The sequence below is a fragment of the Nycticebus coucang genome, chromosome 18 (assembly GCF_027406575.1).
Source record: "Nycticebus coucang isolate mNycCou1 chromosome 18, mNycCou1.pri, whole genome shotgun sequence".
NCBI classification, from domain to species: domain Eukaryota; kingdom Metazoa; phylum Chordata; class Mammalia; order Primates; family Lorisidae; genus Nycticebus; species Nycticebus coucang.
Genome location: NC_069797.1, coordinates 73499748 through 73521074, shown reverse-complemented (window position 1 = coordinate 73521074; position 21327 = coordinate 73499748). Strand labels below are relative to the sequence as shown.

At 50.9% G+C, this 21327-nt stretch overlaps 1 protein-coding gene across 2 annotated transcripts; it reads left to right on the top strand.

Moving 5' to 3' along the window:
* The first annotated feature begins 5559 nt into the window (after nt 1-5559).
* Nucleotides 5560-21087, top strand: FADS6 (fatty acid desaturase 6). Of its 2 annotated transcripts, XR_008375709.1 has the most exons (7): nt 5560-5835; nt 6451-6617; nt 15035-15215; nt 15773-15960; nt 17177-17356; nt 17959-18177; nt 19356-21087. XR_008375709.1 is itself a non-coding variant. In XM_053570958.1 (6 exons), exons 1-6 carry the CDS (start codon nt 5655-5657, stop codon nt 18106-18108), a joined length of 1047 nt encoding a protein of 348 aa, XP_053426933.1. In that variant the 5' UTR covers nt 5560-5654; the 3' UTR covers nt 18109-21087. The 2 variants fall into 2 exon arrangements, 1 of the variants encoding a protein (XP_053426933.1); XM_053570958.1 differs by having other exon boundaries at nt 17959-21087.
* The last annotated feature ends 240 nt before the right edge of the window (nt 21088-21327 follow it).

Here is a 21327-nt window from a genome sequence, read left to right as displayed (position 1 = left end):
GTAAGAAGAAAATAGCAAAATTCCCATAGGTATTTTTCTCACCCCTTTAAATGTCTGTCTTTAGTGAATATGAAGATATGGAGGCTCAGAGAGGTTGAGTTTCGCATCTGAGGTCACACAGCCAGTCAGTGTGCCTGACTCCAAACCCAGCTGTGCTCTTCACATATGCTGAGCCTTGTTGTAGACAGGTGAGGGTTCATGTTGGGGGCAGAGGCAGGTCTTGGGGAAAGTGGCCAGGAGGGTAGGCAGCCCTCAGACCTGGCTGTCTCTGCCATTGTGGGCAGAGATCGAAGAACCTGCCCAGGCCTGTTCATTAGGCCTTAGGGGCCTGCTAAGAGAAGCCAAACAGCCCAGATGGGTGCAGGCTGCCAGCCAACCCCCCAAAGCCTCTCATCCCAGACTTGGACAATTCACCCTCACCTTTGTGAGCAGGATCCGGAGCAGGGAAGGGTAGGACCAGGGCTGAAAGGTCAGAATGAGATGACGGAGAGTAAGGGGAAGAGCCTGATGGTGTTACCTAATCTCTGGTGGCAGCTGTAAGGGTAAGTTTGCCACTGTGCCACCAACACACGCTAAGCTGCCAACCCCGTGGCCCAGGGAATGAACCTACACGCTGGCCCTACCCTGCCTTCCCACACTCCCCTGTGCTAAGTTTATGGGTGACTTTACCTACTGATTTATACCTCTAAGAAAACTACTAGCAGTTAAAAAATAAAAGAGTTTTAATTCAAATACAATATCCAGACGGAAGAACGCACCTAACAGTACAGCATGATGCAGGTTTACAGTCTGAACACGCTCAAGAGCATCTAGAACCCAGATGAAGAAACAAAACATTTACTAGTCCCTGGGGACCCCCTCGTGTCTTCTTCCAGTCACCACCCCTAATCAGTAAAAGCTATCCTAACTTCTAACACCGTAGACTACTTTCACCTGCCCTTCAACTTTTTATCAATGGATTCCAGTCTGTGCTTTTTTATGTCTAGTTTATCACATTCAACCTCAGGTGTGGGCCGTGCAGTGTTCCATGGCGTGCTTATGGCATGCTTTCTGTATCTGGTGGACTGCTGGCGGACATTTGAGTTGCCCCAGTTTTGGTCTATTTTGAGCATTGCTGCTATAAATGTTTGTATATGTTTCTTTGCCTTTCTGTTGAGTATATACATATGTACCTGGGGTACACATGTGTTCGGCTTAAATAAAGTTCTTTCCATTTTCAAAGAAAATCTGCCTTGCTGTTTTGTTTTTGCTTTAATCAATTCTTTGAGGTATAATCAGATATAATAAAGTGCACCCATTTTAAGAGTGCAGACCAATGACTTTTGCTAAATGTGTGCACACCACCATGGTCAAGATAAAGGACACCTCCATCTTCACAGACGGTTTGCTCATGCCCCTTTACAATTAATGTCTCCACCTGCCCTACCCCAGTTTGATTTCTATCACTATGTCTTAGTTTTGCTTGGTTTTGAGCTTCCTATAAGTGTACTTGTGTCTGGCTTCTTTCCCTCAGCTTAGCACCTGGAACATTGCTGCTGTCAGTTCATCCACGTTGTTGCTTCTAACATCTGCTCCTTTTCAAAGTGTGCATTTAATGGATGTATCATGGTTTCTTTATGTATTCTCCTCTTGATGGACATTTAGGCTGTTTCCAGTTTGGCTTTTACACATGACTTTGCTGTAATCATTCAGGTATAAGACTGTGTGGAAATATGTTTTCCTTCCTGGGAACTGAATTGCTAGGTGTAAGGTGTATATTTAACCTTATAAGAAATTGCCAGTTTTCCAAAGGGCTTGCACCACTTTACAGCTTCATCAGCAATGAACAAGAGACCAGTTGCTCCACATCCTCACTAATGCTTAGTTTTGTGCACCTATTTAACGCTGGCCATGCTGGTGGGTCTGAAGGGCTACCTTACAGGGTTTTTAATTTGCTTTCCCCCAAAGACTAAAGGTGGGGACTCTTTCCTTCTTTCTTTCTTTCCTTTCTTTCTTTCTTTCTTTCTTTCTTTCTTTCTTTCTTTCTTTCTTTCTTTCTTTCTTTCTTTCTTTCTTTCTTTCTTTCTTTCTTTCTTTCTTTCTTCTCTCTCTCTCTCTCTCTTTCTTTCTTTGTACATCTGCCACTTCATTTGTTATTTTTTTTTTTTTATTTGCAGGAGTCGTCGAAACAAATTTTAAGGGAGATTTTCTTTTTTTCCCCCTAAACATGAATCATTCAAAGTAAAACCAACTTAACTATAGAAATGTAGCAAAGTAAGGGGAAAGTAGCACAACGACCCAAGAAGAAAAGGTTGGGGGGAAAGAGATGGGTGCAGTCGGCATATAACATATGCATAAATGCCTTATGATCCACCTGCTCTGGACTGCCTCCCCAGAAGGCAAGCACAAGGACCCATTTTAAGAGGATGTTTTCCCCCAAACATCTGAGAATGTTTCGAATTAAAGCTTAAGGTTAAAAAGAAAAAAAAGGAAAACTAACCAAAAGGACCCAAACCCCATGAACACCCAGCCATAACCACCTTCCTTAATTGATCATAGGAGTTTCTTTTCATTTTATAAAAAGATTAATGAAAAATATTGAAAAAATTATTTTCTCATTTTATATTTGTAAAGATAATAGAATTCATAAGCTTCTTAGAAAACAGACCAGAAACTGCCCTCCAGTTTCCACGATAGGGAGCACCTTTCATGTGCTTCTTGGCTGTTTGTATATTTCCTTTGGTAAACTGTCTAGTCAAGTCTTCCTTATTTGTTACCCTCATCATTCATGGCTCAGTCCCTCCCTCTGCCATCTGCACCCTTGGTGCCTCCATGTTTGAGATGGTGAAATAGTTTCCAGATTGGCCACCCTCATGCCAATGACTACTCCATTGTGCCAGACAGATCTGCCTAAACACCACATTACGTAAGTCATTCCCCTGCTCTAAAACCTGCTGTGGCTTCCCAAGTCTGTGGGGACAAGACCCAACTTCCCCGACTGCCTTTGGGACACCTCCAGCCCCTAGCACCTTGAGGTTTCTCTCCTGCCTTGCCTTGCCTTTCCTACCAAGCTCCCAAACTCTGCTCTTGCCCTGTGTGTTGAGGACCTAGGAGACTTGATTTCCTTCCTCCTCCTCCAGGTTTAATTCTATCAAATTACTTGTTTTAAAAAAAATAACAAGTCCTGGTGTGGTGGCTCATGCCTGCAACCCTAGCGTTCTGGGAGACCAAGGCAGATGGATTGCTTGAGCTCAGGAGTTTGAGACCAGCCTGAGCAAGAGCAAGACCCTGTCTGTATTGAAAAAATAAACAACAAAAAACTAGCTGGGCATTCTGGTGGGTGCCTGTTCAGCTACTCAGGAGGCTGAGGCAAGAAGATTCACTTGAGCCCAAGACTTTGAGGTTGCTGTGAGATATAATGCCAGGGCACTCTACCCACAGTGACAGAGTGAGTCTCTGTCTCCGAAAAAAAAAAAAAAAAGTTCTGTTCTAAATCAAGTCTGCCTCTCTGCAGGGAGGCTGCCAGCCAGCCCCACTCCATGGAGATTCCCGCCCATCCTGGGTCCTCTAATGTGCGTTATCTCTGCTCCTGTTTGGCACACAGTATTGCCTTCTTACACGGCCACTTAGATGTCTAGGAGGTAGCTAGGGCCTGGAGAGGGGCTACTTGCTACTGGGAAGTTTATTGTATATATGATAAAAAGCTATGAGACCCCTACCTTAGAAACTTATAAGATTGAATATTAATATCAAATTTGCTTTAAAAATTATGTAATGTCCAGGTGGCACCTGTGGTTCAGTTAGTAGGGCGCCGGCCCCATATACCGAGGGTGGCGGGTTCAAACCCGGCCCTGGCCAAACTGCAACAAAGAAAATAGCCAGGCATTGTGGCAGGCACCTGTAGTCCCAGCTACTCAGGAGGCTCAGGCAAGAGAATCACCTAAGCCCAAGAGCTGGAGGTTGCTGTGAGCTGTGATGCCATGGCACTCTACCGAGGGCAATAAAGTAAGACTCTGTCTCTAAAAAGAAAAAATAATTATATATGTCCTTTCCTTGGAAACGCTAGTATGCCTGAAAGCGAGGGATTTGAGGATAGGGAAAGAAAGTGAGGAAGAAGGAACCTCCCCTTTATTTGTCCTAAGATTCTCTGATGTAGACAAAAGATAATTGGATTGGGGGATTTGAGTCCTGAATTTGACGTCTAGTTTTGCCATTTAGTAACTGTGGGGTGTTGGGCAGATCAGCTTATCTCTTGGGGTCTCTATTGATTAAATGGGGAGGATGCTGTCCTCGAGGAGTGTAGGGAATACACAAAACCTAGTCAGAACGTGAAAGTCGGTGGTAAACTGCACACAGTGAGAACCCGTCTGCGGATCATAAGCCCCTTACAATACTGACTTGGTAAAGAACTCTGAGAAAGAATAGAAGAGTTAATAAGCTCCTATGAATTCACAAAAGCAGGAAGATTCAAAGCCAGTAGTGTGGCTAACTCTTTCTCCCTTACAGGTCCCCTTCTACTTCTCCTTCTGGAAAGTCTCCAGCTGAAATTGTTGCTGTTCTCACCACACCAGATCTCTTTAGTTAAGGGACTTAACTATGAAGCCCAGAGAAGGCAAAAGAAAAAAAAGAAAGGTCTCTCAGAAACAGAGAAGGGGAATTTGTAGAGGAACAACTGCTTACCCTCTGAGGACCAAGGTCAGTTCCAGCTGTGCTGGGTGGGGGCCTGGGCTAAGGGGAAGGGAGCAGGGAAACTCCAAGTCTCCGAGGGCTTGATGGAGGCCCAGGCCCTGGATTCCGACCTGAGCACTTCTGAGGGAGTGGAATTGCGCGACCGGGACTGGGATGTCTACCCCAGAGAATAGTGACATGTTTACTCCGCAGCATCCCCTCTTTTAGAACACTGTTGGGCTGGAGAGCCAGTTCTCCGTGGGTCACCTCTGCTAAAGTCAAACTCGGAGGAGACCCTCCCACCCACTCACCTGGGAGGAATGAGTCCTTGAACTTTCTATCCAAAATGTTTTGTGCCAAGCCTTGTTCTAGGTAGTAAAGGAACAGCTTGAGCACAAGTGGCAAAATGAGGAAGGTACTTTGGCACCCAGGGTCCAGTCTGTTGACGGAGACAGACACCAACAAACGTTTGCGTCTCGTGTGGGGAGGGCTGCAAAGTGCAACTGAGAAAAATGCCCAGGGTCTGGGCGTGGGATGGGTGAGGTGGGCGGATGGGGGGTGCTCTGACAAACCCGAGCAGGGCAAGGCGCAGAGGGGACATGGGGGACTTGAGGTAGTTGAGGTGGACAGTCAGGGAAGGCCCTTGAGGTTCTCCGTGCTCTGCCCTCCGTCTGTCCCTACTCGCCGGGGGTTGGTTCTCTCCAGGGTGGCCTCCTGCCCTCCGCGCGCGGCCCATCGCCCAGCGCCCAGCGCCCAGCGCCCAGCGCCGCGGCTCCTCCCGCAGTGGTTCTGGGACTGCCAGCCAGGGGCTTGCATCAGAGCCCGAGGCGGACCTAGGTCGCCCTCGCGCACGCAGCAGAGGTGATGGGGCGGCCCTCACGGTGACCCAGGGCGGTGTCGCAGCAGGCGCGTGACTCAGCACCGCCCCCCCGCCAGGCTAGCGCCCAGGTCGCGCTCCTGGTCTCCAGTCCTCCGGGCCTCTCCGCCTTCGGGCGCCGAGCGAGCCCATGGAGCCTGCGGAGCCGGTGGAGCCCGTGGAGCCAGCGCGGGGAGGCGCCGGCGGGGCCGAGGCGATACTGCGCGAGCTGGAAGCGCTGGTCCAGGACGTGGTGACCAAGAGCTCTTGGTGGGAGCGCCGCGGGGTGGACTGCGCCATCCTGGCGCTCAGCCTCCTCGTCTTGCCGGCAGGTGAGGGTCAAGGGGACAGGGCGACAAGGGCCGGATTGCGGGTGGGTTTGGAGTGCGGGCTCTGCTACAGTACCTGGGGCTAGAGAAGCAGAGAGAGTTGGCAGTCTGAGACTCCAGAACAGAGAATTACACCCCAATCCTCAAAGTTTGTTTTGGGACGTCCTGCCCTATGTCTCCCCTGTCACCTCCAGGAGCAGGGCACTGGAGGAGAAAGTCTGATGGCGTCAAGTGTGGTGAAAGGGAGAGTTGAGTGGTGGGGAGTGGCAATGAAGTCTCTCTGGAAGGGGAGTGGTACCAGGAATGGGGCAGGCGGTGAGGGAGGCGGAGTCTCCCCGGGCCTCTTCATGTCTGGAACCCCCTGATATTTGGGTTCCCATCACTGCTCTGGTCCCAGAAGAGAAACCAGGCAGAATGGGAACCACTGGGTCTCCTTAGCAGGCCAGTGGGGGGTCCTGATTTGTCCCAGATCCTGTAAAGAGAAACAGTTTACCCACCTCAGGCCATAGTCTGGGGCCTGGCCTAGGCCTGGGCTCCCAGGATGGGGGCTGAGGTGTTTGGGCCCAGATCTCTGAGAGCTGGAGAAAGACTCAGTCCCCACTTCCCTTCCCCATGCAGGGTTCCTGTGTCTGCGCTCTGAGAATGTACTGGTCTTTGCCATTGGCGTCACCATCTTGGGTGTGTGCCACTATACGCTCACTGTCAAGGGTAGCCACCTGGCCACTCATGGTGCCCTCACAGAGTCCAAACGCTGGAGTAAGATCTGGCTGCTTTTCTTCGTGGAGGTGAGCCTGGGAGAGGGCATGGGCATCTGCTGTCACCTGCCGGCTCTGTGGGGGCAGAGTCATTTTTCTCTACAGGCTTGCAAGTGTGTCCAGCTGTGTGTGTGGTCACTTGGGCAGGCAGCTGCAGCTGCTGCTATGCGGGTCCAAGTGTGCAGTATGCACTACTGGGCGTGTGTCTGTGTGTGCACTTCTCCAAGTCCTTGACAGGGCATTTGCACCAGTCAACAGAGAACCGAGTGAGGAGTATCCGAGTGTCTACCTATGGCAGTGGACTTGGCCTGGGCACACCCACTTGCTTCTGTAACCCTGGGCCAAGTGCTGACTAGAGCTTCTTCCTCCTACCAGGACACCTGTGGCTGGCAGGTCCTGATGTGTGACAGTCTTGGCCCACAACTGTAGTCATTGTGGCCTCCAGGTTTTGCAAACAGGGTTTAAAAATGTGAACCACAAACAGAAGGGGTGGGGAGGAGGGATTCAGTGTCAAAGCATCCCAGCTCTTCATCACGCTCCTCTGACCCCTGGCGATGACCAGGCCATCCTGAGAAGCACCCTGCTCCCCCAGGTCTGCCCAGGAAGGGCAAATCCTTACCCTCCCATCTTCCAGCCCCTCCTGGTTCTGCCCTGGTCGTCTCCCCTATGGGCAAGTCCAGGAAAGCAAAGGTTTCATACCAGATTGTCTTTGTCTCCTGACTGGTCTCCAAGCTTCTCCAGTTCCTCTGCTGAACTTGCTCTCTCCTCCCTTCCAGGGGGACCATCATCTGGCCACCCCGGTCCCTTATGGATAAACAAGAAAGCTGGTACTAGAAATAGTCCTCATCTGGCAGGGACTGGTTACTGTTACCAAATAACTCAATTGCTAACCTTGTATAAAGTTGTATAACTTTATTTAACTACACACACACACACACAGAGTGTATCAACTCCATCATATCATATTACCTAACTCTCCCTACCATCTGCTGTCCCCCTCCCCACTCCCCACCAGCACACATTTTTAAAGTATTGAGGACAAGAGAAGCCAACAGGCTTGGGAATCTCAGGGTCAGTTTCAAAACACTTCTTTCCCAGGGATCCCTGGGTATCTGTCCCCATCAGACTCTGAGGACCCTGGAGTCTGGGTGCGAAGCTCACTAGGTTTGTAATCCCCAGGGAGTAGCAGGGGAGACACTGGACTGTGCCGGCTCCATGGGCAGTGCTGGACCAAGGGGACAGAGGGGAAGAATGCGTGAACTCTGGAGTTTTCAAAACTGTACTGAGTGGGGCGGCGCCTGTGGCTCAGTGAGTAGGGCGCCGGCCCCATATGCCGAGGGTGGCGGGTTCAAGCCCAGCCCCGGCCAAACTGCAACAAAAAAATAGCCGGGCGTTGTGGCGGGCGCCTGTAGTCCCAGCTGCTCGGGAGGCTGAGGCAAGAGAATCGCGTAAGCCCAAGAGTTAGAGGTTGCTGTGAGCCGTGTGACGCCACGGCACTCTACCCGAGGGCGGTACAGTGAGACTCTGTCTCTACAATAAAAAAAAAAAAACTGTACTGAGTGCCGGGGGCTGGGAGGCAGTGGAGGGTGAGGAGCAGGTATTACTGGGACTACTTGGCTGCCATGGATTTATCGTGCAGAGATGATCTAGCGGTTCTCCAACTTGGGTGTGTGGCAGAGCACCCTGGAGGACCTGGGCCACTGCATTTTTACCAAGCTCTCTGGGTGAATCTGATACTCCCCCAAAGTGTGATACCCTCACAGTAGCTATCGTGTGTCTGAGCCAAGGCAGGGAGCCAAGGGTGCCTCCTCTGAGAAGCCTGCCTAGGCTCCTCCTCCAGGAGCAGCTCCACAGCCTGAGGCATCAACTGAGTACCCTTGGTTTTCCTAGGCATCAGCTTTTTGGGGACTGTCTCAGGGTTGGCCAGCTTCAAGCTAGGGGTGGGACAGACCTCCCCCTCCCCCTCAGACCTGTGGGATCTCGGGGTGAGGGGGACAGACAGAGTGGAGGGGGTGTTTCCGCTCTAGGTTTTTGTGTTTCTCCTATAGTATCCAAAGTCGCATGCTGTCTCCTTCCCGCACGAGGTGAGCTTCCTCCACAGATCCATCTCTGGCCTACATGAGAAAGTTGCATCCCTCCTGGGAGTATAAGCCTTCCCCTCTCTCCTGTCCACTGATGACCATGGCCTTACTCAGCACAAGCATCTTCCCCTACCTGTCCTAGGTTGCCTCACTGGGATGGCCTTTTATATTCCTGGGGACTGTCAATGAAGAGCACCATGCCAGCTCAGATGGCCACAGGAAGGTGGAAGAGGCTGGAATAGGCCATTGTAGTTTAAATCCTGAAGCTTGGGAAGGATTAACTCCTGAAATCAAAGGGCTTTAGGGCCTCTCCTGCATGTCACACACAATGCAAGATGTTCCCCTGAGTGGGAGGGAACAGGTTGTGCCAGTTACTGAGCCCTTTGTTGAATCTCAGCAAAGAGATTGCTGTGAAGAGATACTTGTGAAGTCAGCTTTGTGCTACAGGGACAGAGCCACAGTTGGTCCACGGGGAGCTGTGCACAGCGAGCTCTGCCCTGGCTCTGCCCTGGCGGGGTGGGGGTCTCCCTGGGAATCTGTCACCTTCCTTCAGGTCTCCTGTGGGGAGTGAAAAAAAAAGCCAAGAACCTCCAGCATAGTCATGATACTGGAATGTTCACTTCTGTCCTGGGTTCTGTGCCACTGTGATCCTCTGGGCCGTCTCTCAGAACTTCTCTCTGCTTGTCCCCACCCAAAGCTTAAGGAGTATTGTCTAAGTTCAACTACGATTTCTTATTTTTTTAATTTTAAAAATTTATTTAGAGAGCAAACTCAGATTTGCAGTACAAAATATACTTTCGTAAAAACAACCTTTTTATTTTTTAAGATAATTATAGATTCACAGGACTTGCAAAAGTAGGACAGAGAGGTCTGGTGTATCCGTCACCCAGTTTCCCCCAAGAGTTGTATTTATGTAAGTGTTGTTCGGCACCAAAACCAGGGAAATTGACATTGGTATGAAGAGTGTGTGTGATGAGTCTGTGCCATTTTATCACAGGGGTGGATTTTCAAATGTGCTTTCACGTGGCTCTGGCCCCAGCTTTGGTGTGGCTTCCTGAGGACTCCAGGAAGGGGGTCTCACTACGATTCCCACTCTTGTACTCCTGTGGGTGTCTAAAGCCTGATTTGGTGTAGTATGTAGACGTCCTCCCCACAGGGCCTAGCAGGGCTGGGAGGTGGCCTGGAGCAGGCCCACCTAGACTCTGAATGGTGAAAAATGGCATTTTGCTATCAGGGTGATGGTGGGTGCCCTGCTGGGGGAGGAGACTTGGAGGGAGGCTGGTTTGCTGGGAGCTTTGGAGGCTGAGAAGGTGTTGGCCAAGGTTCTGACAGGTAGATGAGGGCCAGGCTGCTGCCCCAGCCCACGCCAGGCTCCCATAGGTGCTGGGGACACAGTGGAGAGTAAAACCCAGGTCCAGTCCCCCAGGGGACAGATTCAAGTGGGAAAGAGACATTCATGAATGACATCAAAATAATAACAAATCTTGGTTATTCTAGCTGACACTTCTGCTCGGGGTGTTCTTTATGGGAATGCTGTGATTTAGACACCTTCCTGTGAGGGTGAAGCTCTGTTACCCTCATTTCGCAGATGAGGAAACACTGGCCTGGGAGGTGAAGCCACTTGTCCAAGCGTGTGCAGCTGGTAGGTGGCTGACTGGGACCAGGGCAGGCAGAATGTGACAAGGGCATAGTCCAGGGTAGAGTGAAGGTTCTGAGAGCTTGTGGTGGGGAGCGCATGGCGGAGACGCGGGCAATGTCTGGGGACATTTTTGCCTATCAAGGCTGGGGCACGTCTGTGTAGAGGCCAGGGATATTGCTAAATGTCCTACAGTGCACAGCTCCTGAAACAAAGTGTCCTTGGTCCCAAATGTTAATCTTGCAGACCTGAGAGACCCTGGGAGAGTCTCCAGAAGAGATGCTGCTAGGACAGGGTGGTTGTCCAGGCTGAGAAGCAGAAAGGCGGTTTCAGACAGAGCAGAGGTATGGACAAAGGTCATGAGAAAGAGCCCAGAGAAATCCAGGGTCCCTAGACTGTAAAAGGGAGCCCTTGAGAAGGGGGACAAAAAGGCCCATGCTAGTCAGAGAGCTGAGACTTTATCCTGTGGCCAAAGGTTGCTGTTTAAGTCGATAGTTTTCAAAACTAACTTTGTTTTTGGCCAAGCCTATTGGCCCATGCCTATAATCTTAGCAGTCTGGGAGGCTGAGGTGGGAGGATCCCTTGAGCTCAGGAGTTTGAGACCAGCCTGAGCAAGAGTGAGACCTTGTCTCTACTAAAAATAGAAAAATTAGCTAGACATCATGGCAGGTGCCTGCAGTCCCAGCTAATCGGAAGGCTGAGGCAGGAGTTTGAGGTTGCTGTGAGCTAAGCCGAGGCCATGACACTTTAGCCTGGGCAACAGAGTGAGACTCTGTCTCAACATCCCCCCCTCCAAAACCTCCAAACAAACCCTCTCTCCAAACCCTCTCAAATGAACTTTATTTTTGACTAGGTAATGTGTTTACAAAATTCAGAATCCAAAAGTATAGGGAGAGTCTCTCCCTGTCCCTTTCTGCAGCTGCTCCATTTTCCTCCTGGCAGAGGATGCACAAGGTTATTAGTCTCTTCTGTGTCCTTTTCTAGTATTTTTCTTTTGTTTTTTAAGCAAACAGCACATTGCAGGATTTTAAATGCAATCATAAAATTATGTCGCCATCAAAGCTGGGTGTTAACTAGGTCGCCCTATTGGATTTGGGGCAAATGAACAGGAGATGGGTCATGGCTGTTGGTCTGGACTGGCTGAGAGATGGTGAGGACAGAAGGGCAGGGGAGAAAATCCTTTGAATAAAGGGATTTGCTCTGTGAAGTTTTGATTTGGTTGAGGCACCACACTTGGGGATCTGGAGGACTACATGTGGCCTTGAGGCCGCAGGTTCCCCACCCCTGGAAGGGCAACAGCTTGGTTTCCAGCTCTGGAGCGTAGGGGGAGCTCTCTCAAGATGGGTGCAGGACTGGCAGCAGCCGGCAGGGACAGGAAGGGAAGGAGGGCTGTGAGACATCCCTGGGGCTGTGTCCCTCCAGCAGGGGGTACTCCAGGCTGGAGTCTGTCCAGCGTCCATTCTTCCCGGTGATTCCCAGGGGGAAGTGGCCCCTGTACAGGTGCCTTCAGAGTGGGGCTCTGGGGCTCCATGACTTCAGCAATAGGTTTGCCAAATAAAATACAGGATGCCCAGATAAATGTAAAGTTCAGATAAACAACCGATTTTTTTTTTTTTTTAAGGCAGAGTTACTCGTTGCCCTGGGTAGAGTGCCATGGCATCATAGCTCACAGCAACCTCAAACTCTTGGGCTCAAGTGATTCTCTTGCCTCAGCCTCCCAAGTAGCTGGGACTATAGGAACCCACCACAATGCCCAGCTATTTTTAGAGATGGGGTCTCGAACTTTTTTTTTTTTGAGACAGAGTCTCACTATGTTGCGCTTAGTAGAGTGCTGGGGCATTACAGCTCACAGCAACCTCAAACTAACTTTTGGGCTTGAGCAATTCTCTTGCCTCAGCCTCCCAAGTAGCTGGGACTACAGGCACCCACCATAATGCCTGGCTATTTTTTTTTTTTTTGGTTGTAGTTGTCATTGTTCTTTGGCGGGCCTGAGCTGTATTTGAACCCATCAGCCCTGGTGTATGTGGCTGGCGCCCTAGCCACGGAGCTATAGGTGCCAAGCCTAAAAGACCAGCTATTTTTGTTGCAGTTGTCATTGTTTTTTTTATATGGCCTGGGTCAGGTTTGAACCTGCCATCCTCAGTGTATGTGGCTGGCGCTGTAACCACTGTGCTATGGGTGCCGAGCCGGAGTCCCGAACTTCTAAGCAATCCACCCGCCTCCGCCTCACAGATTGCTAGGATTATAGGTGTGAGGCACCATGCCTGGGCAACAGCCAGTATTTTTGTATAAGCATGTCCCCAATATTGCATGCATTTGTTATTTAGCTGAAGTTCTAGTCTCACCAGCCCTCCTGTATTTTTTGTTTGCCGCATCTGGCAGCCATACTCAGTGAGAATACGCGTCCCTGAGTGTGAGTCCCTGGGGTCCAGGGCAGGCTGTCAGGCAGGGTCTATGTGAAGATAGTCATGTTTCACCTCTGTGATAAGAGAGGGAGCACAAGATAGGACTGCGGCAAGAGGAGCCCTGGGTGCCTTGCCCTGACAGGAGCAGGCTCCATTTGGTCACTGAGGAGCCTGGCAGATGGCTCTGATGGTGTCTTGTTCCCTTTTAGGTCTTGTCCCTGGTAACTCCGCAGGCCTAGCGTGATGCCTGGCACTGTCCAGGGTTGGAGGATGCTTAATGGAAACAACGGAATGAAGGAATAAATGAATGAATGAGAGATTTCCGGAGCCCCTGTCAGGCAGCTGAGATGTCCAGCAGCATTATACTGATATCCCCCCTGCCTCCCACCATGCTCTGGCCACTCAGAGCCTGAGAGGTGCTGAGAGACTGGGCCTCTTAAGTCTTCCTGAGGGGCACAGAGGGTGGTAGGTGACATCAAGGAGCAGCACCAACACTGAGGCTGCTACAACTTTCTCTGGGTCTGAATGTGAATCCTCTTGGGCAAGACCTTTAAATAATCCTTCTCAGGAGGACAGTCCATTTCCCCAAGAACTCAGCAACGTGTGGTCATCTCTCACTGCCCTCGGGTGGACGGGGGTTGGGACACACTGTCATCCATCCATCTTGCCCCTCTAGCCCAACTCCTCCCCTCCTCTTCCCTCTCTAAATGGGAGTGAGGGTTCCAGAGTTATAGAAATAGCCTCAAATCTGTTCTTATTCATGAAAAGGCGAATCACACACCGACTCTGGAAGCATGCGCCAAGTCATAAGTCCCGCCCTGCATCCTTCACTGTCCTCAGGAAAAACTGCCTGTGAGGGGGAGGGTTGCAGCATCTGAAAGCGAAGTGCCTTGTCCTATTGTTGGGGACTCTACAGATATGCTATGGTGGCATTAGCATTTACCTTCCCATCCTGTGCTTTCTGAGAAGCCGTGTGGGATTGTTGGTTTGACATGTCTTCCTATGGTTTGTGTAAAACTGCCCTGTACTCCTCAGTGTCCTAGTAGATAGAATATCTGGCTACATTTTGGTTTCAGTGTCATTCTAAGGGACATGGCTGTAGACAATGCCATTCCTTATTTCCTATTCAGCTGCAGTAAGTGGCTCGTGTCAGGATTCCCATGGCTTATCTTGGGTGGAATTCTGCCTCTGCCACCTACTTAGCTATGTGACTTGGGGCCGCTTGGCCTCTATCTCAGTTTCTGGTCTGTGGACTGTGAATAATGCCACTGCTGACCCCCTAGGCTGGGCAGAACAACGAGCCTGGCACACAGTGAGTGCTCAGCAAAGGGCATCCTGCTGCCTTTACCCGGCTTACAGTGGCTGATGCTGCGTGTTCTTCCAGACACAGGCAGGCAGCAGCTTCAATATAATTAGCAAAATTTTCTGGCTTAGATAAAATATTGGAAGAGGCCTACATCTGCTTGTTAATTTGCATGTATCTGCATAAGAAACACCTTAGCATCTCTTTTGCATTTTAGGATGACTGCTCTTCTAGGAGTCAGCAGCTCGTGTGTGACTTGTGACTGACTGGTCTTGAGAAGCTTCAGAGAAGGCTGTGCTGGAGAAGTCACCTCTAGGGAGAAGTTGGCTTTTCCTGCGTCAGCCACCCCTTGTAGACTAGGGGTGGGGTACCTGTGGCCTCAAAGCTACATTTGATCCTCCAGATCCAAGTGTGGCCCCTTGACTGAGTCCAAACTTCACAGAATGAACCCTTTTGTTCTGTGAAGTTTGGATTCAGTCAAAAGCCCGCACTCAAAGGATCCAGAAGGCCACATGTGGCCCCAAGGCCGTGGGTTGTAGACTGTTCAGAAGATGGTGTCCCTTCACTCTCAGACCCCTCCTGTACCCTTCCCCTGGCTGCTTTGGGCTTGGAACAAAGCAGTGTTGTGAAGGTGCAGGTGTTTCTAAGGTAAACAAGCACAAGACAATTGTAAAGATGCTGGGAGCTTCACCTGCAGTGTGTCCAATCTGCACAGCCTCTGAGACCCTTGGAGTTGCCAGGGTGGTCATAGCCAGAGTGGCACTCTGGGGGTCCAGCCTTCTACCCTCAAAGGCTTTGCAGAGCCACAGTGAGTAGACATGGTGGTTTTGCCTGGATGCTGTTCCGTGGTCACGGATACCTGAGAGTGGATGGTTAAGATTGATGAGATGGGGCTATGAGGCAAGAAGACCCCAGAAATGCAGGGCCCGAGGAGCTGGGGGTGTTCTCCAGGCTCCCAAAGGTCCTGCTTTGCTTGACTGTGCCTGCCATGGACCCTTGTGCCTCCTGGCTGCCCCCTCTAGGTGTGCACGGCCTTCACTGCAGAGTGCGCCAAGCACGGACATGTCAAGATACACCATTGCTACACCAATGTGGTGGGCCTGGGGGACTCCAGCACGTGGAGGCTGCCTTGTCTCAACCGCTATGTCTACATGTTCCTAGCTCCTCTCCTGATCCCCATCCTTACCCCACTGGTGGCAATGGGTAAGTACTGTTAGCACCCTGTTCCTGACTTCATGGACACTTCTTGTGGAGGAAGCTGGGAGTCCCAAATTAAGACCCACCAGAGACTTTCTGAGACAGTCAGAGTAGAAAGAGCCTCAGACCCAGGGCCAGGTCCAGCTCTGTTGCTTATAGGCTGGGGACCCCGGCCAGGTAACATTCTCTCTGAGCCTCAGGTTCTACCTCTGCTCCCCCCAGGATGCTGTGAAAGAAAATGAATCTATAGACATGAAAACGCTTTGTAGACAGCTCACAGGTGCTAGCACATGGCGCTATATTTGATGACACGGGAGCAGTATGACACCGTGAAAGAAGCAGGGACTATGGGGCAGCCAGACCCTGATTCAAATCCCAGATCTTGACCTTGGTCAGGTTGCTTCATGTCTCCATTTCTTCATCCGTTCACCACAGGAGCCCATGTGTCAGGGCTGCCGTGGGTATTACCTGAACACACCCACGCTGCCCTCTGCCTTAGCGCCAAGGAGCTGGCTCACGAGAGACCTGGCCACTCCCTCACTCTATGTCTTTCCCTCTGGCAGAGCGGCTGAGACAGGTGGAGCTCAGGATGGCTCTGCGGACGCTGGGCCTGATCTCCCTGGGCCTTTATTCCCACTACTGGCTGCTTCTGAATGTGTCAGGCTTTAAGAGCCCGCGCTCGGCCCTGGTCTGCATGTACCTCAGCAGATCCCTACTGGCCCATCCCTACCTGCATGTCAACATCTTCCAGGTAAGGCCTCCCCTGACCTGGTGCTGGGCGGCTAAGAGGGGGGCATTGTCCAGGTGCCTGACTGCAGCCTGGAGCCAAGGCTGGGAGAAGGGAGACCGCCTGAGGAAGAGGGGGAGGCTCCCCCTAGTTACCCCCAACTCAGGTCATCACTGAGCGTTTGGCTTCAGGTCAGGAGTTTGCTCCTCCCCAACGCTGGCTGGTAGCTGCTTTCATCCATGCACCATGTCCAGTGAGGCAGGCAGATGGAGGAGCTGGAGAGGGGAGGCCTTCATGCCAGGCCAGGGCCCAGCATTCAGTTCTGGCACCATTTCCACAGGGACATGTCCCTGCTTCCCTGGGGCAGAGCATCCTGTACTTCACTGTCCTGCACTTGCCATAACTGCTGTTAATTACTTAATCCCATAATTGGGACCCACCTGCTTGTACTGTGAAAACAGAAGCTCCTGCTCACTGCTGAGTCCTAGACCAAGGCAATGCCTGGCAGAGGGGACACTTGTGCCTATTTGTTGAAGGAGAAGGTACAAAAGAGGAGCACAAACTTGATCTTTAATGACGAGTAGGATTTTTTTTTTCCTGAGACAGAGTCTCACTCTGTCACCCTGGGTGGAGTGCATAGTGTCATCCTAACTTACAGCAACCTGAAATTCCTGAGCTCAAGCAATCCTCTTGTCTCAGCCTCCCGAGCAGCCCGCTACCACACCTGGATAGTTCTCTTCTATTTTTAGTAGAGATGGGGTCTTGCTTTTGCTCAGGCTGGTCTCGAACCCTCAGCCCCCCAGAGTGCTAGGATTACAGGCATGAGTCACTGAGCCTGGCTTGATGAGTAGGATCTTGACTGGGGAAGAGAGCAGAAAGGGTCGGTCTCTCCGGGACGAAGCAGGGGTGCGGTCCTGTGAGAGCTGGTGGTAGGAAGTTTCAGCATTAGAGCATCTGGGATTCGAGAAAGCCTGGGCCAAGCCCATCTTGTCACGTAGATGGGGAGAGAGGCCCAGAGATGGGTAAAACTCAGTGTGGGGCAAAGGCAGGGTGGGCATCAGAGTCGGGCCAGGAGCCCAGTCAGCTCACACTTCTACCAGGTTCCTCTGCATGGGGGATGGGGGAGAGAAGAACCCACCGGATAGTGCCAGCTGAGGACACTTGTGGTGAGATGGTCTGGGGCTGCCAGCTCAGCAGGGTGTCTTCACCCAGCTAACGCTGACCCACGTGTCTGCCACAGCACATTGGGCTGCCCATGTTCTCCCGAGACCACAAGCCCCGACGGATTCACATGATGAGCCTGGGGGTTCTAAACCTGCCCCGGCTGCCCCTGCTGGACTGGGCATTCGGTCACTCAATCATCAGCTGCCACGTGGAACACCACCTCTTCCCCAGGCTCTCCGACAACATGTGCCTGAAGGTAGCCAAGGGCTGGGCTGGTGGGAGATGAAGGGAAGGTCTGGGGTGCGCTGGGGCAGCCTTCAGGGTTTACCTGAGCCCCTAGTCCCCCACCTGGCCTGGTCAGGGACCACAGAGGAAAGGCAGCACAGTGCATAAGTGGTAGCCTGAGTTTCAGATCAGAGATACCTGGGTTGCTTACTAGCTCTGGACAAGTTTACTGAATGGCTCTGAGCTTCAGCTTCTGTAAAATGGGAGTGAGCAATGCTTATGGTGACAGGCTTTGACGATGAAATGGAGAAACAGATCTGAAATGTCTGGGACACTATATGTGCTTGGTGAAAGGGAGCTTGGGTTTTTATCCCCCTGAACCAAGGATGGAAATCACGCAGCTAGAGCAGCACTGGAGAGGATGTTGGGGAGAAGCCCCTTCTTCCTTTGCCTGCTGGGTTGGGGGCAGGAATCGTCTGACCGTAGTAGCCCCTCAGCTCCTCTAGAGCATCGTGGAACAAAACAGAAAGAGGCCAGCGCTGGGGTGGGCCTCCCGTCCCGTCCCTCTCCCCTTCCCCTACTCTCCACACAGTCCTGGCTCAAGGACCCCTTGTCCTGTCCATCTTCCCACAGGTGAAGCCCGTGGTGTCCCAGTTCCTCCGTGAGAAGCAGCTGCCCTATAATGAAGATTCGTACCAAGCTCGCTTCTGGCTGTTTCTCCATTGCTACGAGGAGCTCATGGTGCAGGCCCCACCAATCACGGAGCTTGTGGGGCTGCAGTGAGGTTGGGCTGGTGCTGCCACCTGTCCTCTTTGGCCCGGGCCCAGCCCTTCTGCTCCTGCTCACCCATGGGTATGGCCTGGTGGCTGGTGGTGGACCTGGAGCATTGAGGAATTGGGTGGGGGTGGGGGGCCTGCCCTGATAGCTTTTCTGAGTTTCTGGGGGAAAGCAATAATGGTGGCTGGGCATCCTGGGCAGGGTGACCTCAGCCAGGTGCACCTCAGGACTAGATAGCTAATCCCTACCCCCACCCCATCTGAGCCTTGGTAGGGCTAAGGGGATGACAGAAGGTGAGGAGGGATCCTGTGTAGAGGCCACCTAGGAGATGGGAGACAAGAGAGAGTAGGGTCAGCCCCCTAGGCAGAGGCCTCCCTGGTGCTGGGCCTCCCTATCCTGGCTTGGCCACTGCTTCCTACCGTACCCTTTGGTGCTTTGCCCACCAAGGTGCCCTATCCCCAGGGACTTCAAGATGAGCTTACTTTTGGCAGGCATGCCTGGCTTCTCAGCCAAAGAAGCCTGTGCAAGACACTGGCTCAGCAGTTCCCTGGGGCCACGGTATTGTGAAATGAAAGTGAGTGTGTGCTTTGTGGGGAGAGGACTCCAGGAGAAGTGAGGGGAGAAAGTTCCTCAGGAGCTGAGTTGGGGAAAGAGTATAAGCAGCTTTGAGTGTGACCTTGGCTAGCAAAGTCTGCTTTGCTCAATGGTGTTTAGAAACAGTAAACCTAGGGAATTAGCCACTGGGAGAGAGAATTCCTGGGCAGGGGGGAGTAGCTGAGGATGGAGAGTGTTATGGGAACAGAGTCTGGAAGACAGATGTGACCTCAGAGAGGAGGGGAAGGAATGTGGGGTGCAGGGAGAAGAGCCTGAGGTCAGAGCTGGGCTGCGTGAGGAAGGGTGGTCTGCAGTCTGGGATTGAGGTGGGACTACAAGGGAACCCTGGGTACCAGCCAGAGGAAGGGGCCAAGGCACCAAGGGACACCACTGGGATTCAGTGCAAAGTGAGCAGAGTTAAAGATGGCTGGGAGCTGCCCCAGCTGGGGCCTAGGCCAGGGGACTGCAAGACAGTGCCCAGGTGGAGGCAGGGGAGGTGACCAGACCCATGAAAGGAGGCCAGAACAGATAGTTGACAACAGGGCCTTTTGCTTCAACACACTTGACATTTTGTCTGGACAGTTCTTTATTGTTGGGCGCTGTCCTGTGCACTGCAGGATGTTTAATGTTCAGCAGCATTCCTGGCTTCTACCTACTAGATGCTGGGAGCTGGAGTCGTGACAATCAAAAATGTCTCCAGATGTTGCCAAATTGTCCCTGGATGAGAACATGCAAGTCATTCTTTGAGCACATAATTATCTTGTTTTACATTTAAGTCCCTGGATGGGGTCAAGGCCGTGCTGACTCTGCTGATAGGGAGACTAAACTGCCAGTAAATGGGAACTCATGGATGGGCGAAATTTGATGGCAGGTGAAGGCCTTCTCTGAGCCCAGTCCCATTGGAGGACCCATCACTGGTGTGGCCTTATGTAGCTCTATGTAGAGGCCATTTGCCTCTCCAGATCTGCTCTCCATTTGTCCTATCTTTGCCCTGCCTTCCTCTACCAAAGACAGCTCCTTTGGGTACCCCCTCCTATAGCACCAGATCTCACTAGTTCTGAAACAGTTCCCTGCAGGTGGTAGTGCAGGTGGTAGTGGCTTCCTGGTATTGCTAGGCCAGGGGTGCTTCTTTATTCCCTTAACCCACACCTCTGAATAAAGTTCCTTCATTGAACTCTTCAATCACCCTTTTGAGTGTGCCATCTGTTCTCTGCAGGGAAGTTGACTGAAAAAGTGGAGTTTTGGATCCAGGCAGCCCTTTTGGACTGAGGGAGGCTTGGCAGCCTCTCCAGCCCACTGCTTTGCTATATTTATTGCTGCTCTTTTGAAACGCATTAGCAGCTCGTAATTCCCTAAAGGTCTGAGAATGCAATTAATCAAACTGCTAATATTCCATATGAAAAATGCAATGTCAGAAAAGGCCCCAGTTGCATAGTCTTAGCTAATGATTAAAATCATCTAAATATGTAACAATGACTCATTGTTACTGATCTGGACCTGAGTGGATTATGGGCAGTAGCTGGAAGTCCTGGCGCCAGATCTGGCTGTCCCAATGGGCACCCAAGGAACAAGTCACTAGGTTCCATTTTCTGTTACTCTGAGGATGTGGGCTGGGAGTGACTGGAGCTTGAGTGGTCAGAGAAGGTGAGAGGAGTGAATAAAGTATGTCTAGGCTTGCAGAGACCTGAAGTCTAATTTACAGAGGTATGTGGGAGGTGATAATATGTATTGACAACGATGATAATAGCTAATTTTACTTAGCACTTATGGTAGATGTTTTACCCACTTCATCTAATTTTAACCTTTACAACAAATTGGTACTATTTTCCCCTCACGTTTCAGATGGTGATAAAAAGTCCTGGAGAAATTAATTTTCTCTATGTTATACAGCTAGTAAGTAGTGGAAGAGGGATTCCAACCCAGTGTGTCTGACTCCAGAATTCATTCTTTTAACCACCAGACATACTGCCTCTGGATGCGGAGCCCTATAGAGCTTTCTAGAGTGTCTGATCCTAAATCCCCAGTTTATCATTAAGACAAACTCTTCATGAACTTCTATTATGTGCCAGACACTGTGTGAAGCTCTGGGGATATATAAGTGAATAGGATTGGGTCTTCACCCTCATGGAGCTTATAATCTAGTACAGGGTTTGTCAAACTCTTTTTGTAAAGGGCGGGATAGTAAATATTTTGGGTTTTCTGAATCATATGGTTTCTGTCAAAAAAAAATCAATTGTGCCATCAACATGCAAAACAGCCATAGACAATATGTAAAGAAAAGTAAGGATGTGTTCCAATAAGCCTTTACAGACACTGAAATTTGAGTTTCATGTAATGTTCATGTGTCAGAATATATTTTTAACTTTTTTCCATTAAAAAATGTAAAAATCATTCTTTTGATTCATTCAAAAGAGGCCAGTGGGCAGCACCTGGACTGCAAGCCAGAGATACTTTGCCTGGTTTAGTGGGACAGACATAAAACACAATGACTTAAAACTTACTAGAAAGCAGAACAATATTTACCTCCCAGGAGGAGAGAGGGGAAAAGACTAGTAGGAACACAGGGGACTGCTGGGATACTAGACATGCTCTATACTTGATCTGGGTGGTGGTTACATGGTACACCTTGTG

Excerpts from the sequence above, each read along its gene's own strand:
- FADS6 (XM_053570958.1), top strand. The coding sequence starts at position 5,655 with ATGGAGCCTGCGGAGCCGGTGGAGCCCGTGGAGCCAGCGCGGGGAGGC. Across the intron at positions 15,961-17,176 it reads TGCATGTCAACATCTTCCAG|CACATTGGGCTGCCCATGTT; the intron begins GTAAGGCCTCCC and ends TGTCTGCCACAG. Across the intron at positions 17,357-17,958 it reads CCGACAACATGTGCCTGAAG|GTGAAGCCCGTGGTGTCCCA; the intron begins GTAGCCAAGGGC and ends ATCTTCCCACAG.